The following is a 23480-nucleotide window of genomic DNA, read 5'->3' on the forward strand; positions in this document are numbered from 1 at the left end:
GGAAAAGAGGCAAAGATTAAGAGCATGAAGTTATGGATAAGGTCTTTTACTTCAGACCCACAGTATAGTAATATAGAAGAAGCACTGAGTTCCAGCTTATCTGCATCCTAGCACCTGTTCCAGATTTGCTGGTATCTTATCAGGTTACTTTAGATAAGTGTCTCCTTTTCTCAGTATTTCAGTATCTTCCTCATCTGCAAAATGGTCCAGAGTCTCTGAAAGTGTGATCTCTTATTTCCTGAAACCTTACCTGTCCTCCTCAGACTGGTTGTGCCATTCCAGTTCCCAGCTCCTGTCAGGGCAATAGTCCCACTCCACCTCTTCTGCCATGATGTAGTAGATTCTTGCAGCCTGGTATCGTTGGTGATCATTAGCTTGATGGCCAGGACACTGGGAGACATTATAGACTGCTTTCATCCCTGATTCTCTATGGCTGCCTGCCTGGCAGTAAATTTCAAATATCCCTAAGGAAGGAACAGAGAGCAAAACCTGAATCTGAATATCCCTGTGTAGCACCTGGGGGATTTCCTGCCTCTTTCTAGGCATACTGTAGAGAGTGGGTAGTTTCAGATAAGGTTCTATGCTTTGGATAAAAGATTATTACAAGTTTATTGAGAGCAGTGAGCACAGAGGTTAACAGTTCTGGCTCCAAAGCTACATTGTTTAGGTTTAAAACTAAACTCTGCCATTAGGAAGGCCAACTCCTCCCTGTTAACCCAAGGCTTTCCCAGTTTTATCACTGGAAGTCCCATATCCCTGTGGAAACTGCTCAGTTCTGAGCAAACTGGGATAGTTGGTCACCCTACCTGACAACTTGTTAGCTATATGAACTTGAAGTAATCTTTAAGCCTCTATGTTTCAGTTCCCTCATGGTACAATGGGGATCATTTTACTTATTTCACTGGGTTGTTTTAGAATTAAACACAATAATATGTACACATTGCTTAGCATATTGCATAGAAAATTTTAATAAATAAAGTTATAAATAAGTAAATGGATCTGTAATAATTATTATTCCAAAAAATGCATTGACCAGTTTTCTCTTTTTTACAAAGTACCAAAGAAATAAAGGTGTGGTTAAATAGATTAAAAACAAAAAAAAACAAAAAAAAACAAAAAAACAACTTCTTGACTATCGGGATGCTTATATCAGAGGGCTTTGGAGTGGCTTTCCTTCAGTTTTTACAATAAAATGTTTGGATATCAATCTTAAATATCAGGGTTGTGGAGCTGCCTAGAAATGCCTAGAGCCTCGGGTTTCTATGTCAAGGACTTTAAGGCTCATAGAATGTTGATCAGGAGAAGTTGACTTTCTTAGAACATTTATTTTCATCATTCCTTCACTTGCTGCCCACTGCCTATACCATCACTACAAACTCTTTTTTCCTGGCTTGTAAAGGCCTCTGTGAACTAGCTTCAAACTATGACTCAGTTCCAAATGCAACCAGTGATCCAACTAAATTTGTCCCAGACATCCCTTATCACATATCTCATTTATATATTGGAATTTTCACTCATGTTGTTGCTCCTTTCCTGGAATGTACCTGTCCAACCCTCCCACAAATATCTACAGAGCTCACTCATTCTCCAAGATCAAATTTCAGAAATCTCTCCATGACTATTCTGGCTCACACTGACCTCTACATTCTTGGCCTCCCTACTCTTAACACACTTTACACCTAAACCACATGATTAAAGACTAAGTACTCCTCTCTTTACAAAAGTCTTTTCCACTAGTTTATAGACTTCTTGAAAGAATCTACTCTTTTCTTTCCACAACTACTTCCCAACTCTTCTGTATCTCCTACCCTTCCACATCTATTCCATCAGTAAATCCTATTGGCTTTTCCTTCCAAATTATCCTCCCATTTTCACTCTCCCTCCGCCAGTCAAAACCACCGTCGTCTCTCACATGGAAAACTTCAACAGTCTCCTAACTGTCTTCTCTGCTTCTTCCCCTTCCCTTTTCAACCATTTCCCACACAGGATTCAAGGCCCTCTTTTAAAAATATGATCCAGAGCACATTGTTCCTTTGTTTCAAATGCTTCATTCATACTCAGAATGCAAACCAAGCTCCTAACTATGGTCTATAAGACCCCACATATGAATCTTGCCAACCTCATTTTATGTCGATCTTTTTCTTAGCTTACTACAATCCAACACTACTGATCTTTCACTCTGACCCTTGAAAAGCCATGCTTGTTCCCACCTTTGGACATTTGTGCTTGTTGGTCCCTCTGTTTGAAATGTTCTCCTCAGAAATCTTTACATCGCTCCTTCCTCCTCATTATTTAGGTCTCAGTGTAAATATCACATTCCCTGAACATCCTCTCTAAAGTAATGCCCCTATCATTTTATCACAACACTACATTTTATTTCCTTCATGATCTATATCACAATCTAAAATTATCTTACTGTTTTATATATGTGTTTTGATGTTTTTAATGTGGATCTTCCCAGAGAGTAAGAATCATTCTATTTTTTTCACCTTTCTTCCCCAGTTTTAGCACATTGAAGTTGTGCAATAAATATGTTTTGAGTGAATGAATGTGTGTGCAAATGAGTGGTTGTAAAAGCTGCCCAAAACTCATAGCTCAGGGATTGATGTGGAGAAGAAAATCTGATGATCACTGAATGGGATGAGAACAAAAAAGAAGGCATTCTGGGAAGTCATGTGCCTTTGGACTAGTTAGTACATCATCTAAATTTTCTCATATGGATATTATTATCCAAGCTACTCTTTCGGTACTCTTCTGTTTTTGAAATCTGAGTTTCCTCCCAGCTCTTTGACAAATTCTTTTCTGTTTCCTTATTTTGGCTTCTCTTCTCCCTTGTACCTTTTAAATGTTGATTTCTGCTTTAAGTTTTCTTTCCTATCACTTTACAACTTATGGACTTGAACTATGAGAACACTCAAACTCACTAACCTGGACTTCTTCTCCAACCTTTACATTTCCACCCATAACTACCTACTGTAAAATCCACATCACCTGGATTTCACCAGGAACTTAAAACTTGACATGCCCTAAAATGAATACTTTCTACCCAAACCTTACTATCCTGCCCTTGTTTCTGTACTTGCTCATTTAGTTAATGGTTGCCACCATATATATAGTGCACAAGCCGGAAACTTCAGGCATCTTTTCTTCTTGCTCAGCCCCTCAGCAAAGTTCCATAATTTCTTTCTCAAATATCCCTTAACTCTACCCCTTCTGCCCATCCTTATTGCTTCCACCCATTGGCAGGCTCTTATCACCTCTTGCAGTAGCCTCCTACTTTGCTCCTCTTAAGGCTTATTTCTCATTATTCCTTCACAGGGCTGCTATTAGCATTTTGCGTGGGATTATTCTTCACTGTTTAAGACTGCCCTACATATTGATGAAAGTTTTATCATTTCTGACTCCCACTATCTAAATAATATCATCCCCTCCATATCCCCAGTCATTGTGACAACTAAAATGACCTCCACACATTTCAAACACCTTTTAGTATACCACCTTGAGTTGAGGGTCACTGAATAAAATCAGTTTGTGTAACTTCTTCAGGCAGATGCTGCTTCCAAGTCACTGTCCATAAGTTTCCTACTGCTTATAACAACACCCTCTTCACCAACCATCCCCTTTCTGTGCGTGGTGACAGTTTACTCTTCCTCAGATGATCAGTTTAAATGCCTGCTTCTCTAGGGAAGCTTTACTACACAAGTCAGACAGAATTTGTTATAGTTTTCTGTGTGTTACTATAGCTCTTGGCAAGATTGTATCATCATCTCCCTTTCACACTAACTGTGAGATGCCTAATTCATCCTCACATCCCTAGTATCTAGACCAGTAAGTGGAAGACAACAGATATTTACTATGTTTTGTGAAAATGTTATTGTAAAATAAAGGGAAAATAAAAAGAAGTAAGGAATAAAAATAAGGAAAATAGAGGAAGACAGAGGAGGAAAGAAAACATACAGATTGAAGGAAAAGGGAAAAAAAAGAAAACAGGAGATAAGGAAAAGGAAAATAAATTTAAAAAGAGAGAAAGGGAGACAAAGAAAGAGAAATAAAGAAAGGAGGGAAATGGAGAGAAGGGAAGCCAAAAAAGAGGGAAAAATCAAAGGAAGAAAAAAAGGGAAAAAGGAGAAAAGAGAGGGGAGGGAAGGAAAAAGAGAAAAAAAGGGAGAGAAGAATGAATGGAAGAAGAAAATGAAAAGAAGAAAAGACAAAAAGTAAGATGGAGAAAAAATAGATGGAAGCAAAGGAAGGAAACAATGAATGAGAAGAGGAATAAGAAATGAGAGATAAAAAGAGATAAGAAAAAGAAAAAGATGATGAAAGAGGAAGAGGAAAAATGAGAGAGGGCAGGGAAAAGGAGCAGTAGAAAGAAAAGAAGATTAAAAAGGGGGTGGGGAAGAGGGGAATAATGAATAAAGAAAGTTCCAATGGTGAAAGAAAGGAAAGACACCCTGAAGGACTAGGGCAATTATAAATAATAAATTCTTCTCTTTGCTGTTGAGAACTCTAACATGAATTTGGTGGAAAATAACACATTACAAGCCCTAGCTTTTTATCTGCCAATTTTCCTATCTATTAAAGTTCTAGTATCATTAGTTTTATTGGAAGAGCTGAGGTATGTAAGATAATATTTTTAAATACAATTGTTAATTTCTATTAAATGTAATATAAACTTATTAAAATTTAAAGCAAAGCAAAAAGAGGATAAAAAATCACTAATAAACCCACAGGAATCAAACATTCTTAACACTTTGCTGCGTTTTTTCTGGGTATTTGTTTTTCTAGTTTCCTAAACATAACTGTAAGCATCCAGTATACAAAATGTTGAATATTCATCGTGGTGTTTTTAAGTCATCTGCAAAGCTGCTTAATTACATATGTGTATTTACCAAAGTAACTGTTACATGATAAAATGTCAGACATAGATGGAATCTAAAGAAACGTTCTACTCAATTTTGGTTTTTCATGAAAGAAAGATAGGGAAATGAGGGGAAGGGAGGAGAAAGAGGAGGAATGGGAGAGGGAGAGAGGGTGGGGGAGAGAGGCAGGGAGAGAAATGAAAGAAAGGAGGGAGGAAAGGGGAAAGTAGGAAGGGAAGGTGAGGGAGGGAGGTAGGGGAGTGCGACAGAGAAAGAAAAGAAGGAGGAAATGCAGCCACAGAGTGGGGGTTGGTTAGAACAAAATTAAATAGCAAATTAATGAAAGTGCTTGGACTAAAAGTTTTTATGCTCTGATTCCAGGGCTGAAACTGTCACAGCACACTGCACCCCACTCCCACCAGAAGTTGGTAGAAATTCTCACAGAATATCAGTTTAAAGCACTTATAGGTATATCTCCTGGACCTCCCTCCCAGTGCAAGGACTGTATCTATAAAATTTCTACATAGCCATGGGACTACACAGGCAAGTCCACCCTCTACCTATATGAGAATTGCCCTGATGCTGGGCAACATCACTACTTCTTCCCCATTGTTCCAGAAAAGAGCTTTCTCAGCTCTTTACTTTCTGTCTGCAGCTAAGAGAAAAATCCAAATAACCAGAATACAGAGTGCACATTGAGGAGAGAGAAAACAAGAGTGTTTTGAAAACTTCCCATATACCCTCAACATGTCTTCTTTTCTTTTCACCAGCCCCTCTCATCCATGCCCAACAGAGCCTCTCAGCCTACGGCCAGCTGTTAAGGCACTTACCAGCATTGTCAGGCTGCATGATGGCCATGACAAAGGTATGAGGAAACAGCATGGCTGCACTCTTCCTCATGCCCCGAAGCTTCACAGTGTTGCCCTGGAACATGACCCCATGCACATCAGTCTCTGTGCCCAGGCCAAGCAGGTGCCAGGCCACTGTGTCTCCCTTGCACATGTCCAGGCTGGGCAGGTTAGAGAATAGAAACCCATTAATGGCTGGAGAAAAAAAAAAACAAAAAACAAAAAAAACATAAAACAGAACAAGAAGATGAGACCAGAATATTCAGGCACTGGCCAGCAGCATAGCATCAGCTCTGTACTAGGGTTTCCCACAACTTGAAATTTCTGAGTCATTAACTCTTCTGCCTTCTTCCCTAAGCCACTTTAGTTGTACTTACGAAGATCTGCCTCTTTGAGATGAGGGTCCAACTCGCCTTTCTGACCTCACCTCCTGTCCCTCCTCTACCACACTTCAAATTCTTGCAAAACTGAACTTTTTTCCACTACCAGAACTCCTTACACACAAGCATACACAAGGATACCAGCCTCTACTATTTCCACTCTCTTGAAATTCTCCCTTGGCTTCTATAGCACCACACATTCCTGGTTCTCTTACCTCCTTTCTGATTGTTCCTCCTTCATCTTGTTCTTGTTCTCCATCCCTCCATAAAGTACTGGGGTTCCCTCAGTACTTCCCTCAAGCTTCCATATTCATCTTTCAATCTCTCTCTCTCTCTCTCTTTTTTTTTTTTCACTTCGCAGTTACTGCCTAGGTTCTAGCCCTCATCACTTCTGGCTTGAACTTCTGCAAAAGTCCTCTCCCTGGCACCCCTGCCTGCAGTCTATCCTCCCAACCCCCTCATACACAGGTAGACACCATTGCTGTGAGTTCTATTTGTCTCTGCATCCCCAAGGCCTTAAACATGTTAGGTGTGTACAAAACACATATTGAATTTTCACATGTTGTTTCTTCTGCCTGGAATAAATTTTCCCTCTGGTCCCTCTACAGAAAACTATTACTCATACATCATGCCCCAGTTCAAATATCACCTCCCATGTGAAGTTCAAATGTCACCTCCTCTCTCTTTCTCTCTCTCTCTCTCATTTCCAAGAAACTCCCCCCCGCAAAAAAAAAATTTTTTCATATCACTTACTACAGAGTACACAGTCCAATGATTTACTTACAAATCTATCTCCCACACTAGATTGACCTAGCAGGAATCACATTTTTTCTGTATAAGTGTGACTGCCCAGTCGCCTTGCATGTTGCCTGGTACTACCCAGGTGCTTCATAAGTTCATATTGAAATGAACTTTGTTCACAGGATTGGTTTACTTTTTCCAGCTGATAATAACTGACTAGTGATGAGAACCAAGAGATGGAGTCATAAGACAACACACTCATTCATGACTCCCTCCCATCTTCCATACTCCTCTTGAAAATACAGGGAGGCCTGCTTAAAGCTGACCCCTTTTCAATGTCCCCACATCCACTGGAACCACCTTTAATAAGTAACCCTACTTAGTAATTCCCCTAGATGCTGATGATAACATTGCTAATCTCCTGATTCTGCTTCCTTTTCCTGTAATGTCTAATTGCAAACCTATTTAGCCTTTGAACCCCAGCTCAAGCACTCCTTTTTTTCCAGGAATCCTTTAATTGGTTTGTCCTTCATTAATATTCTCCTGTGAACTCCATGTCACTTGAAACCTGTTCTACACAATTTAGCATTTATTTATAGTTGATCTTGGATTGTTCTATAATTATTTCATGTGTGTTAGTATCATTTCATTGAAAATGCTGGGAGCTCTTTGCAAACTGGGACCATGTCTTCCCATTCACTCACTCACCCACCTACATACCTACTCATTAATTTGGTAGTTCACTTGTTCAATAAACATTTACTATGTATTAGAAAGCATAGATAATACAGAGATAAGCAACAAACAATACTCACATTTAAGGAGACTACACCCTAGCAGGTGAAAAGCCGTGTAACAGATAACTATATAGAACATGATATTAAAATATTCTGATAAAATGCAATAGTGGTTCAGAAAAGGATGTCATCATCCTGGGATTGGGTGATAAAAAAATGGTTACATGGATGAAGTAGCTTTTGAGTAGGACCTTAGAGAATGGAAAGAATTTCCACAGGCTAAGGGCAAAAATGGAAAGAGAGGCATTTCAACTGGAGAGCAAAGCATTGTAAAGGCATGAAGTCAGAAAAGCACAAGGTATGTCTATATAGAGAAAAAATAGCCCCATTTGGCTGGAGTATGGAGTTGAGGAGCATGGGTAGTGGTCAGTAAAGGAGAATAAGATAAGACTGGAAAGGCATCATTCTAGCTTTCTCTCCTCACTCTCTAGTGGATTTCTTGTTTTCAATCCTCATTTCACAACACATTTTTCCAGTGTCCCCCATACTGTGTAACACAGGACACAGCACAACCAAGTGCTAAATATAAGATCTGTTGCCTTAGGTTTAATTCTTCAATCTAGCTCATGTCTTGGGTAGAGGTGACCAATGGGTCAGTGCTTTCAAGGATGGGACATGATTAAGTTTAGGTTAGATTTTTACTTGTAACCTCTCAATTGTAGCTCAGGGCAAAAGCATTCCCCATACCATGCATCCGATTGGAGTCCTGGAAACCCTTGACATCCTCTGAGAGTAGTCGGGAATCCAACATAGCAGCTGCTTGATTGGTATTGCTGTACCAGCTCTTGTTTTCATCCAACACAGTAAAAAGGAGAAAAAACTCCTTATCCACCTCTTTCTGTAGGTCCATGGAAGAGAACATAGGAAAGAATGACAATGGTTTCAGCAGTTGTAGGTTGTGCAGCTCGAGGTCCAATGAGCCCTGATTCTTCCTCATTTTTTTTCCCCAGACACAGAGACAAGCCCATACTTCCTGCCTAGAGCTATACTTGTTGCTAGGCAGTTTTTCCTCAGGTAATTTCAAATTGAAGGTGGGTGAAACAGGTTAGAACAAGATGACAAGACTGGAGGGGACGAATGTATGAAAGGGGACAGGGAAGTAGCACAAGATGGGGATTATGGACAAGTACAGACAGTGATAAAAGAGAGCTTGGAGTGGGGTAAGGGAGTGGGGAAAGGTGGTTAGCATATCAGGAAAGGACTCCAGTCAGAGGGGATTAGAAAATAAGAGAAAAGGATATAAAATTGTTATTAATATACTGTTACTTTTATTATCATTTATTATTATCACTATTATTATTATTACTTCTAACATTTACTGAGTGTTTGCTATGTAATCCAGACACTGTGATAAGCACTTCATATGGATTATTTTAATTAGTCCTCATAGAAACCCAAGATATATTATTTCATTGTTAACCCTTTACTACAGATGAAGAAACTGAGGCAAAGAGAGGTTAAGTAATATACAGCTAGAATGGTGAGCTGAGCATGAGAGAACACAAGCAAATATTAAAAGAGATTTAAGAATTGGGATCAAGGGTTAGGGAACACTGAGGTTTAAAAAAATTAAAAGATGATGAGAGGATACAAAATAGAAAGGAATAGAGACTAAGAGATATGTGTGAGTGAAAGAATAGCATGCAAAATAGCATGAGGTCACCAACTATTAATTTCTGATTAAATAGCTTATTTTTTTTCTATTTCCACATCTCTAGAACCCAGTTCCACTTTCAACTCCTATTTAGCAACACAGCATTATCTTCCTCCCAGCAGGCTTTCCAGCCAAAAACCTTGGTAATACCTGTTTGCCATCTGCACCCAAGGCACCAGTCTTGCACACCAACAGGGGGCCCACCAGACCAGAATTTGTATCTCTTATGGGATCTGCAGCAGAGAAGTACATCCAGGTGAGACAGGCAGGATCCTGAGCAGTAGGGCCAGCATGGGAGGGGACTGTCCAATGGTATGTTACTTTCTCAAAGGGCTTGGCCACCAAGCCAGGGTAGGATGAGCCTGCAGGGGGAAAAAATTAGGACTCATTATCACATTAGCTAGAGTGAGAATCATCAGCTCCAAACAGTGGGATAAATATTATAAACTACAAGGCATTTTGGAGCAACAGTAATATGCAATATAGAATATTAAAAAGGATCCTGGATAGCAGTGACGAGACTATAGTTAGTTTCTGGTTCTGACAATAGTTGTTATATAAACTGGGGAAATTTAAACTTCCCAGGTTTCAGTTTTCTAAGCTCAAAGGACCTAAGGATTAAAAGGGTCTTTAAAACTTATTTGGAATACTCCTCACTTGAAAACATATATTCATCTGTTCTTGTATTCTTACCATTGTTTAAAAATCTCCAGAGAAAGGCGATTCACTACCTACCTTCATAGTTTGTTTCATTTTTGAATGGTTCTGATTAACGAACACATTCTCCTTTCTATATGTATGTATATATGAGTGGATGCAAATACGTATATGTGTATTATATGAAAAACACAAGCACTAAGGCTGTAATTCCTTAAATGGACACAAGTTATGGTCAAATGATGCATAGAAATTTTATTTAAAAATTTTAAACCTAGTAGTGCAATTGCTGGGTCATAGGGTCGTTCTATTTTTCACTTTTTGAGGAAACTCCATACTGTTTTCCATAGTGGCTGCACCATTTTGCATTCTCATCAATAGTGCAAGGTTCCCCTTTCTCCACATTGTCACCAACACCTGTTGTTTCTTGTGTTGTTGATTTTTAGCCATTCTGACAGGCATAAGGTGCTATCTCATTATAGTTTTGATTTGTATTTCCCTGATGATCAGTGATGTTGAGCATCTCTTCACGTGTCTACTGGCCATCTGAATGGGTTCTTTGGAAAATTGTCTATTCATGAATACTAATTCAAAGGGATACATCTACACTGATGTTTATAGCAGTATTATTTATAATAGCCAAATTATGGAAATGGCCCATGTCCATTGACTGATGAATGGATAAGGAAGATGTGGTGCATATACATATATATACACAATGGAATATTACTCAGCCATGAAAAGAATGAAATCTTGCCATTTGCAATGATGTGGAGTTAGAGAGTATTATGTTAAGTGAAATCTGTCATCCAGAGAAAGACATATACCACATGATTTCACTCATATGTGTAATTTAAGAAACAAAATAATTTAAGAAACAAAATAAATGAGCAAAGGGGGAAGAAAGAGAGAGAGGCAAACCAAGAAACAAACTCTTAACTGTAGAGAACAAACTGATAGTTACAAGAGGAAGTGGGGGATGGGATGGGTGAAATAAGTGATGAGGATTAAGGAGTGCACCTGTTGTGATGAGCACCGGGTGTTGTATGGAATTTTTGAACCACTATACTGCACACCTGAAACTAGTATTACACAGTATGTTAACCAACTGGAATTTAAATAAAAACTTAAAAAATAAAATAACATTTTAAACCTATTTGTAATCAAAGAAGTACAAATGAAAATAGCTACATACTGAACATAATAAAAAATAAAAAAATGAAAACACAAAAGTACAAACTGTGGTGAATTTGAGATGAAATAAATGTACAAGAGCTCTCTCTGAAAAAAAAAATAGCTACATAACTTTTTTGCCTGTCAGTTTACAAAACTTTACATATTATAATAATCCATGCTGTTGAGAAGTGGCTTAAATGGCACCTACACCTCTCACTCAACTATAGAAATGGTAAGTGTAAATGAGAATAGACCTTTAGGAAAAAATGTTGACAAAATGTATCAAAAGCCTGAAGAAGGTTCAGGCCCACAAAAAAGTAAGATATACAATAAATACTGAAAAGAATGTCCAACCTAATACAAATTGAAACAATGGTGATTTTGGTTATTGTGTTGTTTGCCTACAAGATTGACATATGACAAAGATGAAAATGGCTGCCCTGTGCTGTTACTGTTGATGCAAGTCGGAGTTTATGGGACTGCAAATTTTTCCAGATAGCAACTTGGATGTAGGTACCAAAAATTTTAATGTGTATACCCTCGGACACAGCAATTCCACATGTTAAAAATATGTTCTGAGGAAATATTCATTAAAGGGTGAAAAGAAGCATACACAAGGATATTTGTAGTAAGAACTTATGACAGGTGGTATAATTTAGGATGGTTTTAACATCCTTTCTTATTCATTTATTATTCCCAACTTTGAAAATTTTCAAACGTACAGAAAACTTTAAAGGATAGATAGTACAATAATCATCCTACCAACTGGAGTGGTTTGTTAACATTTTTCCATCTTTAATTTATCTACATCTATGTCTATGTATATCTACACACACACACACACACACACACACACACGAGTTTTTGATTGTTTGCTTTTGCTAAATCATTTGGAAGCATGATAGTATCTTACTTCTAAATACAGCAGTAACTTTGTCCTATATTGCCACAATAACATTACTACATCTAAGAAAATATCCTAATATCATCTAACATGTAGTCTATATCAGAAATTTTCCAATCATCTCCAGAATGTCTCTTTTTTAAGAAGATTTTACATACTAATTTTGAGAGAGAGAGAGGAGGGGCAGAGAGTGAGAGAGAGGGACAAGCAGACTTAGCCACTCAGAGGCCCAAAAATGTCTCGTAAGGCTATTTTTTTAAATAACCTGGATCAGACAAGGTTTGCTTTTTGTGTTGTCCCTAATTTTTTCCCTATAGCATTGACTTTTTGAAGAGACTAGACCTTGTAGAATGTTCTTTTGTTCTAGATTTGTCTGTAACGTTGCCCTTAATGCTTTCAGTATTTTTTTTTATATTTTTGACTTGGGATTAGCATATATTAATATTCTCAGAGAAAACAAGAAATTAATACCCAATAATCGAACTTCTAGGATTGTCTCCTGAGATGGTAATCCAAATAAAATATAAGCATTTATTCATTGCAACACGATTTACAACATCTAAAAATAATGAAAACAAACTAAATGTTCAAACAATAGAAGATAAGATAAATAAATTATGCCAAATCCATGTAATAGAGTATTTTATAATCAGTAGCAAGTTTATAACATTACAATGGCATGGGAAAATTGATATAATGGTAAATAAAAACAGTATGATACAAACCTGCAAAAACCACATGATCAAAAAAATATCAATAGATATGTTTTTATAAGCACAGGAAAATATTAGAAGGTATATCAAAAAAGTAATGGTGACTTATCTATGAATGGCATTTATTTTATAATTTTCCATGTTTTTTCAAAATTCCATAGAATATATATGTTACTTTTATAATCAGATATTTTTATTTTTTTAATTTTGTTTTAATTCCAGTATAGTTAACATACAGTGTCATATTAAATTCAGGTGTCCAATATAGTAATTTGACAATTTCATATATCACCTGGTGCTCATCATGACAAGTGGACTCCTTAATTTCCATCACTTATTTCACCCATCCCCCCACCCTCCTCCTCTCTGGTAACCATCATTCTATTCTCAATAGTTAAGAATCCGTTTCATAGTTTCTCTCTCTCTTTTTTCCCTTTACTTCATTTCCTAAATTATACATGAGTGAAATCATGTGGTATTTGTCTTTCTTTGACTTATTTCACTTAGCATTACACTCTCTAGCTCTGTCCATGTTGGTAGCAAACCACAAGACTTCATTATTTCTCATGGCTGAATAATATTCCATCACAAACATACACACACACACACACACACACACACATACACACACACCACTTCTTCTTTATCCATTCATCTATCGATGGGCACTTGGGCTTCTTCCATAATTTGGCTATTGTAAATAATGTTGCTATAAACATAGGGTGTATGTATCCCTTTGAATTAGTGCTTTTGGAATTTTTAGAAGCCTTTATTTATTTATTTATTTATTTATTTATTTATTTATTTATTTATAAATTTTTATTGTTTCTATTATAATAATAAAAGCTTATATTTAAATTCCAGTTAGTTAACATACAATATAATATTAGTTTTAGTTGTACAATTTAAAGATTCAACACTTACATACCATACCCAGGGCTCATCACAACAATTGCACCCCTTAGTCGCCATCACTTATTTCCCCCATCCTGCCACCCACCTTCCCTCTGGCAACCGTCAATTTGGTCTTTTTCTCTGTGGTCAGGAACAAGACAGGGATGTTCACTCTTACCACTGTTATTTAGCATAGTACTGGAAATCCTAACCACAGCAATCAGACAGCAAAAAGAAATAAAAAGCATGCAAATCAGCAATGAAGAAGAAAAACCATCACTATATGCAGATGGCATGATACTCTAAATAGTATTTTTGTATTTGGGGGGTACATACCCATTAATGCAATTACTAGATCATAGGGGTAGTTCTACTTCTAACTTTCTTTTTTTTAAGATTTTATTTATTTGACAGAAAGAGACACAGTGAGAGAGGGAACACAAGTAGAGGGAGTGGGAGAGGGAGAAGCAGGCTTCCTGCTGAGCAGGGAGCCCAATGTGGGGCTCGATCCCAGGACCCCAGGATCATGACCCGAGCCGAAGGCAGACACTTAACGACTGAGCCACCCAGGTGCCCCTACTTCTAACTTTTTGAGGAACCTCCATACTGTTTTCCATAGTGCCTGCACCAGTTTGCATTCCCACCAGAGGGATAGAGGTTCCACTTTCTCCACATCTTTGTCAACACTTGTTTCTTCTGTTGTTAATTTTAGCCATTCTGACAGATATGAGGTGATATCTCATTGTAGTTTGATTTGCACTCCCTGATGAAGAGTGATGTTGAGCATCTTTTCATGTGTCTGTTGGCCATCCAGATGTCTTATTTGGAGAAATGTCTGTTCATGTCTTCTGCCCATTTTTTAATTGGATTATTTATTTTTTGGGTGTTGAGTTGTGTAAATTCTTTATATATTTGGGATACTAACCCTAAAGTCCCTATATGAAAAAACCCATAGTGAACATCATACTCTGGGGAAAAACTGAAAGCTTTACACCTAAGGTCAGAAAGAAGACAAGCATGTCCATTCTCAGTACTTTTATTCAACATAGTACTGAAAGTCCTAGCCACAACAATTAGACTACAAAAAAGAAATAAAAGGCATGCAAATTTGTAAGGAAGAAGTAAAACTTTCACTATTTGCAGAATACATGATACTATATAAAGAAAACCCTAAAGACTCCACCAAAAAGCTACTAGAACTGATAAATGAATTCAGTAAAGTCATAGAAATCAATGTAGAAATCTGGTGCATTTCTATACACTAATAATGAAGCAGTAGAAACAGAAATTAAGAAAATAATCCCGTTTACAATTGCACCAAAAATAATAAGAACTTAGAAATAAACCTAACCCAAGAGGTGAAAGAACTGTACTCTGAAAACTATAAAACACAAATGAAAGAAATTGAAGATGACACAAAGAAATAGAAAGACATTCCATGCTCATGGATTGGAAGAACAAATATCATCAAAATGTCAATCAGGGGTGCTTGGGTGGCTCAGTCAGTGAAGCATCTGACTTTGGCTCAGGTCATGATCTCAGGGTCCTGGGATTGAGCCCCACATAAAGCTCCATGCTCAGTGGGGAGTCTGCTTGTCCCTCTGCCACTCCCCACTCATGCTCTCTCTCTCTCTCCTCTCTCAAATAAATAAAATCTTTTAAAAGATTTTAAAAAATAAAATGTCAATCAGAATATATTTAAATATATTTAAAAGAACATGTCTCTTATTGAACTCAGTTCTGCTTCACTATAATATCATGTATTCATTTAACAACATCCATGCAGGACAATCAATTCTGTCTCCTCCCTCATTCCCTCTCCTATTTATTTTTCCTCTAGACCTATCTGCTATTACCTGAATCTCATATTAGTTGGAAACCCTGCTTGCTCACCATCATTGTACACAGTTCCCTCGTAGTCTTTCTCATAGAAGACTCCATGAGGCTGTATACTGAATGGCTGGGAAGCACGGTTGTAAAAGACCACCTGGATGGTGTCACCCACCTCAGCCCGGATCACTGGCCCTGGAAGATGGGAAGGAGAGACAATGGGAATAAAAACAGAGATGACCAGGGGGGATGGAAACAAAATAAGAAGGAGGGAGAGAAAGGGGAAGTGAAAAAGATTTAAAAAATCCTCTATTTGCAATAATAAGAATAATCCCTTCCAAGTTTATTACAACTTACAGTTATAAAAAGCATTTTAAAATCCATTATCTCATTTTGATCTTCAAACATCATATACAGGACAGGGGATATTTTCATTTTACAGATAAGGAAACTACAGCTCAGAGAGGTGGAATTGATCTTCCCAAATTCAAATAACTGATAAGGAACAGAATCAGGACTTAAAGCCAGGGCTTTCTCCCACCCCACTGTCAGGTTCAATCCCATTTCCCCTACATTTATTGTCCCTCTTCTTATAGCTGCATTTCCTGGTAGGGTCCATCTCAATATCTGATCTTGCCTCAATCCTAAACCATTTCTGAGCAATAAAATTCATATCTATGTACAAGTCCTGAACTAAGTAGCTGAGCCATGATTCCTGGAGTTTTCTTTGTTCCATGACCCACCACCTCTGACCTAGCTTGGGTCACCTTTGATATTAACCAGAAATACCAAGACAATACCCTGAGCATTTATGCTGGCTCAAACCCTAGTTCAGTGTTTCTGGCTTGTTTTCTACTCAATTTCTACACATAATGCCACACCTGTGATCCAAGAAGCAAATGAAAATGAAAACAAAGCATAGCAAAACATGAGATGCCATGGAAAATGGGCTAAGGGAGAAATTTATAGCTATGAATATTCACATTAAAAAAGATCTCAAATTAACAACCTAACTTTAGGACTTAAGGAATTAGGAAAAGAAATACAAACTAAATCCAAAAATAGAAGAAGGAAGGAAATAATAAAAACTAGAGCAGAGATAAATAAAACATAGAATAGAAAAACAATAAAGAAAATCAATGAAAACAAAAGTTGGTTCTCTGAAAAGATCAACAAAATTGATGAACTTTCAGTGAGATGGACTAAGAAAAAAGAGAGAAGACTGAAATTACTAAAATCAGAAATAAAAAATATATATCTAAGGTAGTATTATGAAAAATTGTACACCAACAAATTGGATAACCTAGATGAAATAGACAGAGTCCTAGAATAGAAAACCTACCAAGACTAAAGCATAAAGAAATAGAAAATCTGAATCTATTTTTTTAAGAAAATCTGAATCTTATTGTAACTAGCAAAGAGATTTTTTTCTTTATTATTATTTTTACTTTATTACAGTGTAGTTAACATACAGTGTTATATTAGTTTCAGGTGTACAATATAGTGATTCAACACTTCCATACAACATCTGAAGCTCATCATAAGGAGTGCCCTCCTTAATCCCCATCACTTATTTCACCCACCCCCCACCAACCCCCCATCTGGTAACTGTCAGTTTGTTTTCTATAGTTAAGAGTCTGTCTTGTGGTTTGCCTCTCTCTCTCTATTGTTTACTTTTCCTTTGCTCATTTATTTCTTAAATTCCACATATGAGTGAAACCATATAGTATTTCTCTTTCTTTGACTGACATTTTTCATTTAGCATTATTCACTCTAGCTCTAACCATGTAGCTGCAATGGCAAAATTTCATTCTTTTTTCTGGCTGAATAGTATTCCATTGTATATATTTACCCCACCTCTTCAATTGATGGACACTTGGGCTGCTTCTATATATTTTGCTGCTATAAATTTACGGGTATGTGTATCCTTTTGAATTACTGTTGTATTTTTTTGGTAGATACCCAGTAGTGGGATTACTGGATTGTTGGATAGTTCTATTTATAACTTTTTGAGGAAAATCAAAACTGTCTTTCACAGTGGCTGCACCACTTTGCATTCCCACCAACAGTGTGAAAAGGGGTCCCTTCTTTACAAATCCTCACCAACACTTGTTGCTTCTTGTGTTGTTGATTTCAGCCATTCTGACAGGTGTTAGGTGTTACCTAATTGTAGTTTTAATTTCATTTGCCTAATGATGAGTGATATTGAGCATTTTTTCATGTGTCTGTTGGTTATCTGGATTTCTTCTTTGGAGAAATGTCTTTCATTTCTTCTACCCATTTTTAATTGAATTATTTGTTTTTTGAGTGTTGATTTGTATAAGTTCTTTATATATTTTGGATACTAACTCTTTATTAGATAAGTTATTTGCAAATATCTTCTCCCATTCTGTAGGTTGCCTTTTAGTTTTGTTGACTGTTTGCTTCACTGTGCAGAAGCTTTTTATTTTGATATAGTCCCAATAGTTTATTTTGTTTTTATCTCTCTTGCCTGAGGAGACATAGCTAGAAAGAAGTTGCTACTGGCAATGTCAAAGAGGTTACTTCCTGTGCTCTCCTCTAGGATTTTTATGATTTTAGGTCTCACATTTAAGTCTTTAATCCAGTTTGAGTTTATTTTTGTGTATGGTGTAAGAAAGTGGTCTGGTTCCATTCTTTTGCATGTAGCTGACCAGTTTTGCTAACACCATTTGTTGAAGAGACTATGTTCGTCAATGGGGACAGTCTTTTGAGCAAATGGTGCTGTGAAAACTGGATTCCCACATGCAAAAGAATGAATCAAGACTCCTATTTAATACCATACACAAAAATTAACTCAAAATACATTAAAGACCTGGAGAGAGGAGGAGTTAAGATGGCAGAGGAGTAGGAGACCTTAAGTTTGTCTGGTCCCTGGAATTCAGCTAGATAGTTATCAAATCATTCTGAACACCTGCAAAATCAATCAGAGATCTGAGAAAAGAAATGCTGCAATTCTACTAATAGAAAAGCAACCACTTTTGGGAAAGTAAGAAGTGTGGAGACGTGAATCTGGAGCAGTATATTGAAGGAGATGGCGGCAGGGATGGAACCAGCTTAAAGAGGCTAAATTAAAGTATTATAAGCAGCAGAGGACAAAATCGGAACTTTAAAAGTCTACTATAGTGGGGGACAACTCTGGATTAAAGGTGCTCAAGTGGCAAAGTGGGGTGGAATCCTAGGTGGGACAGTGTGGTCTCTGGATCCCCAGGGTCACAAGAAGAATGGGGGTGCTTGAGTGCAGCAGAATTCCCAGGCATCAGAGTGGGGAAGCTGGCTGAAAACAACAAGTGTTGGCACGGACTTTTTGCTCAGTGTTGCCATAAACTGTGAACTGCCACATGGGGCCACAACTCCTCTCCTGGCAGGGGCCCAGGAAAAGGCAGAAGTGAGATGAGACTCCCTCCCTCCCCTGGGAGAAACAGCGTGGATCTGCACAGCAAGAGTCCATAAAATTTGGATACTTGAAACTTAGTTGCATGCCTCAGATGAAAACAGTCACAGGCTGGGTGAACACAGAGTTCAGATGGAAACCAGGGAGACAAGATGATTGCATCTTTGTGAGTGCTCACTGAAGAGTGGAAGGGTACAGACTTTCAGCTCTGGGGCTAAAGAGTGGGGTGCCAGCATTTTCATCCTGCCCATCTGTACTGAAATCCTTCAGGGAGCAAAACAGCACCACATAGTGGAATCCAGTGCCTCTTACACTGAGCCCAGCCCCCTGGCAAAGGAAGCACATTTCCACAACTACAAGGGCACCTGAGAATCAGCTCAACAGGCACTTCTCCCCAGAAGACCAGCAGGAACAACTGGCTAGAACCAAGTTTACAGATCATAGAGAATTAAGAACTTCAGCTCTCAGGGAAAACAGTATAAAACATTCATGTTTTTTTAAAAAAATTCTTTAGTCTTAATCTCAGGAAACAAACTGAGGGTTGCTGGAGTGGTGGGGGGTGGGAGGGATGGGGTGGCTGGGTGATAGACATTGGGGAGGGTATGTGCTATGGTGAGCACTGTGAATTGTGTAAGATTGATGAATCACAGACCTGTACCTCTGAAACAAATAATACACTATATGTTAAAAAAAAAAAGAAGAAGATAGTAGGAAGGGAGAAATGAAGGGGGAAAATTGTTGAGGGAGACAAACCATGAGAGACTATGGACTCTGAGAAACAAACTGAGGGTTCTGGAGGGGAGGGGGATGGGAGGATGTGTTGGCTTGGTGATGGGTGTCAAGGAGGGCACATACTGAATGGAGCACTGGGTGTTATGCGTAGGCAATAAATCATGGAACACTGCATCAAAAACTGATGATGTAATGTATGGTGATTAACATAATATAATAAAGAAAAAAATTCTTTAGTCTTTCAGTTTTATTTTTGAACTATTATCTTATTTTTTCAATTCTTTTTTCTTATTTTTTATTATATATACATATATATTTATATATGTATATATATGTATGTATATATATATACATATATATATATGATTTTGGGTTTTTGTTCATTGTATTTTATTTTATTTTATTTTTGTATATATATGTTTTTCTTTCTTTCCTATTTTGGGATCTAGTTTCTTTTATCAAGCAGATCAAAATACACCCAAGATCTAGTTTTTTGTTTTGTTCTATTTTGTTTCTTGTTTTATTTTATCTTACTTTGGTTTGTTTTTGTTTTCTCCTTTTTTTTTTTTTAAATCTCAGTTGTTGTTGCTACTGCTGTCTTTTCTCTCTCTCTTCTATTCTTTTCTGGACATAATGATGAGATGAAGAAATTCACCCCAAAAGGAAGAACAAGAGGTAGCACTCACTAAAGGGACTTAATCAATACAGATATAAGTAATATGTCTGAACTAGAATTTAAAACAATGATTATAGGGGTGCCTTGGTGGTTCAGTTGGTTAAGCATCTGCCTTTGGCTCAGGCCATGATCTCAGGGTCCTGGGATTGAGCCCCGTGTCAGGCTAACTGCTCAGCGGAGAGTCTGCTTCTCCCTCTCCCTCTGTCCCTTCCAACTCTGCTCGTGCTCTCTCTCTCTCAAATAAATAAATAAAATCTATTAAAAACAAATGATTAAAAATACACTAGCTGGGCTTTAAAAAAAGCATAGAAGACACTTGAGAATTCCTTATTGCAGAAATAAAAGAAATCTAATCAGGCTGATTAAAATGCTATAAAATTAAAAATGCTATTACTGAGATGCAATCACAAATGGAGGCGCTAACAGAAAGGAAGAACAAGGCAGATGATATAGACAGTGATATAGAAGATAAAATGATGGAAAATTTAAAAATGCTGAAAAGAAGAGAAAAAGACAACTGCTGGATCACAAAGGAAGCCTGCAAGAACTCAGTGATTCCATAAAGTGAAATAATATCCAGTTAATAGGGGTCCCAGAAGATGAAGAGAGAGAGGGGGCAGGAGGTTTACCTGGACAAATAATAGCTGAGAACTTCCCTAATCTGTGGAAAGAAACAGGCATTCAAGCCCAGGATGCAAAGAGAACCCCCCCTCAAAATCAATAAAAATAAGTCAACACCTCGATATATAATAGTGAAGCTTGCCAACATCAGAGATAAAGAGAAAATCCGGAAAGAAGCTCAGGACAAGAGATTCTTAATCTACAAAGGTAGACACATAAGGTTGGCAGCAAACGAGTCCAGAGAGACCTGCCAGGCCAGAAAGACCAGCATGATATATTCAACATACTAAATGGGAAAAAAAATGCAGCCAATAACACTTTATCCAGAAAGGCTGTCATTCAGAATAGAAGGAGAAATAGAGTTTCCAGGGAGGTGGGAACTGAAGAAATCTGTGAACACTAAACCAGCCCTGGAAGAAATATTAAATGGGATCTTTCAAGCAAAGAAAGAGCACAAAACTAACAAAGACCAGAAAGGAACAGAGACAATCTACAGAAACATCAACTTTATAGGTAATACAAGAACACTACACTCATATTTTTCAATAATTACTCTGAATATAAATGGACTGAATGCTCTAATCAAATACATAGAGTGGGGCACCTGGGTGGCTCAATTGGTGAAGCATCTGCCTTCAGCTCAGGTCATGATCTCAGGGTCTTGGGATTGAGCACCATGTCAGACTCCCTGCTCAGTGGGGAGTCCGCTTCTCCCTCTCCCTCTCCCTCTGCCCCTACCCCTGCTCATGCACATTTTCTCTCTCTTTCTCTTTCTCAAATAAATAAATAAATAAATAATCTTTAAAAAAAGACATGGGGTATCAGACTGGATTAAAAAAAGAAGAACCATCGATATACTGGCTACAAGAGACTCATTTTAGACCCAAAGACATCTCCAGATTGAAAGTGAGGGGGTGGAGAAACACTTATCATGCTAATAGACATCAAAAGAAATCTGGAGTAGCAATCCCTATATCAGACAAACTAGATTTTAAACCAAAGACTGTAATAAGAGATGAAGGAAGACACTATATCATAATAAAAGGGTCTACTCAACAAGAAGATCTAACAATTATAAATATTGATACCCCCAAATTGGGAACACCCGAATACATAAAACAATAAGAAACATAAAGGAACTCATTGATTATAATACAATAATAGTAGGGGACTTGAATACCCCACTTACATCAATGGATAGATCATCTAAGCAGAAAATCAACAAGGAAACAAGGGCTTTGAATGACACACTGGACCAGATGGACTTAACAAATATATTCAGAGCATTTCATCCTAAAGCAGCAGAATACACATTCTTCTCGAGTGCACATGGAAAATTCTCCAGAAAACATATACTGGGTCAGAAAACAGGTCTCAATCAGTACAAAAAGATTGAGATTCTACTGTACATACTTTCAGACCACAATGTTTTAAAACTTGAAGTTAGCCACAAGAAAAAATTTGGAAGGAACCCAAATACATGGAGGTTAAAGAGCATCCTACTAAAGAATGAATGGGTCAACAAGAAAATTAAAGAAGAATTAAAAAAAATACATGGAAGCAAATGAAAATGAAAACGCGATAGTTCAGAACTGCTGGGATGCAGCAAAGGCATGGTAATGGCACAAAAACAGACACATGGATCAAGGGAACAGAATGGAGAACCCAGAAAAGGACCCTCCACTCTATGGTCAACTAATATTTGACAAAGTAGGAAAGAATATGCAATGGAAAAAGACAGTCTCCTCAACACATGGTGTTGGGAAAATTGGACAGCCATATGCAGAAGAATGAAACTGGGCCACTTTTTTTTTTTAAAGATTTATTTATTTATTTATTTGACAGAGAAAGAGAGAGCACAAATAGGCAGAGTGGCAGCCAGAGGGAGAGGGAGAGGCAGGCTCTCTGCTGAGCAGGGAGCCAGACGTGGGGCTCGATCCCAGGACCCCAGGATCATGACCTGAGCCGAAGGCAGCTGCTTAACCAACTGAGCCACCCAGGCGCCCCTGGGCCACTTTCTTACACCATACACAAAAAACTCAAAATGGATGAAAAATCAAAATGTGAGCTAAGAATCCATCAAAATTCTAGAGGAGAACACAGGCAGCACCCTCTTTGACTTCAATCACAGCAACTTCTTTCAAAACAGGTTTCCAAAGACAAGAGAAACAAAACCAAAAATAAACTATTGTACTTCATCAAGATAAAACCTTCCTCATGGCAAAGGAAACAGTCGACAAAACTAAAAGGCAACTTACAGAATGGGAGAAGATATTTGCAAATGACATAACAGGTAAAAGGCTCGTATCCAAGATATATAAAGAGCTTCTCAAACTCAACCCCCCCAAAACAAAAAATCCAGTCACAAAATGGGCAGAAGACATGAACAGACGCTTCTCCAAAGAAGACATACAAATGGCCAACAGACACATGAAAAAATGCTCATCACTTGTCATCAGGGAAATATAAATCAAATCCATAATGAGATACCACCTTACACCAGTTAGAATGGCAAAAATTAACAAAACAGGAAACAATAAATGTTGGTGAGGATGTGGAGAAAGGGGAACCCTCTTACACTGTTGG

The 23480-nt window shown here is 37.7% G+C and overlaps 1 protein-coding gene across 5 annotated transcripts in view; it reads right to left on the minus strand.

Moving 5' to 3' along the window:
• The window catches only part of HEPH (hephaestin), a 78651-nt gene that overhangs the window by 41823 nt on the left and 13348 nt on the right, over positions 1-23480 (minus strand). For 2 of the 5 annotated variants that reach the window (XM_044911680.1, XM_021679944.2), the window contains exons 8-9: positions 15517-15648; positions 251-464 (exon numbers count right to left, since the gene is read on the minus strand). In XM_044911680.1, coding sequence (XP_044767615.1) covers positions 251-464; positions 15517-15648 — 346 coding nt within the window. Of the gene's footprint in view, positions 1-250; positions 465-5689; positions 5903-8312; positions 8464-9429; positions 9642-15516; positions 15649-23480 lie in introns of all 5 variants that reach the window. The other 3 variants (XM_044911677.1, XM_044911679.1, XM_044911678.1) reach the window with 3 other exon arrangements.

The sequence above is a fragment of the Neomonachus schauinslandi genome, chromosome X (genome assembly GCF_002201575.2).
Source record: "Neomonachus schauinslandi chromosome X, ASM220157v2, whole genome shotgun sequence".
In the NCBI taxonomy this organism is placed as follows: Eukaryota; Metazoa; Chordata; class Mammalia; order Carnivora; family Phocidae; genus Neomonachus; species Neomonachus schauinslandi.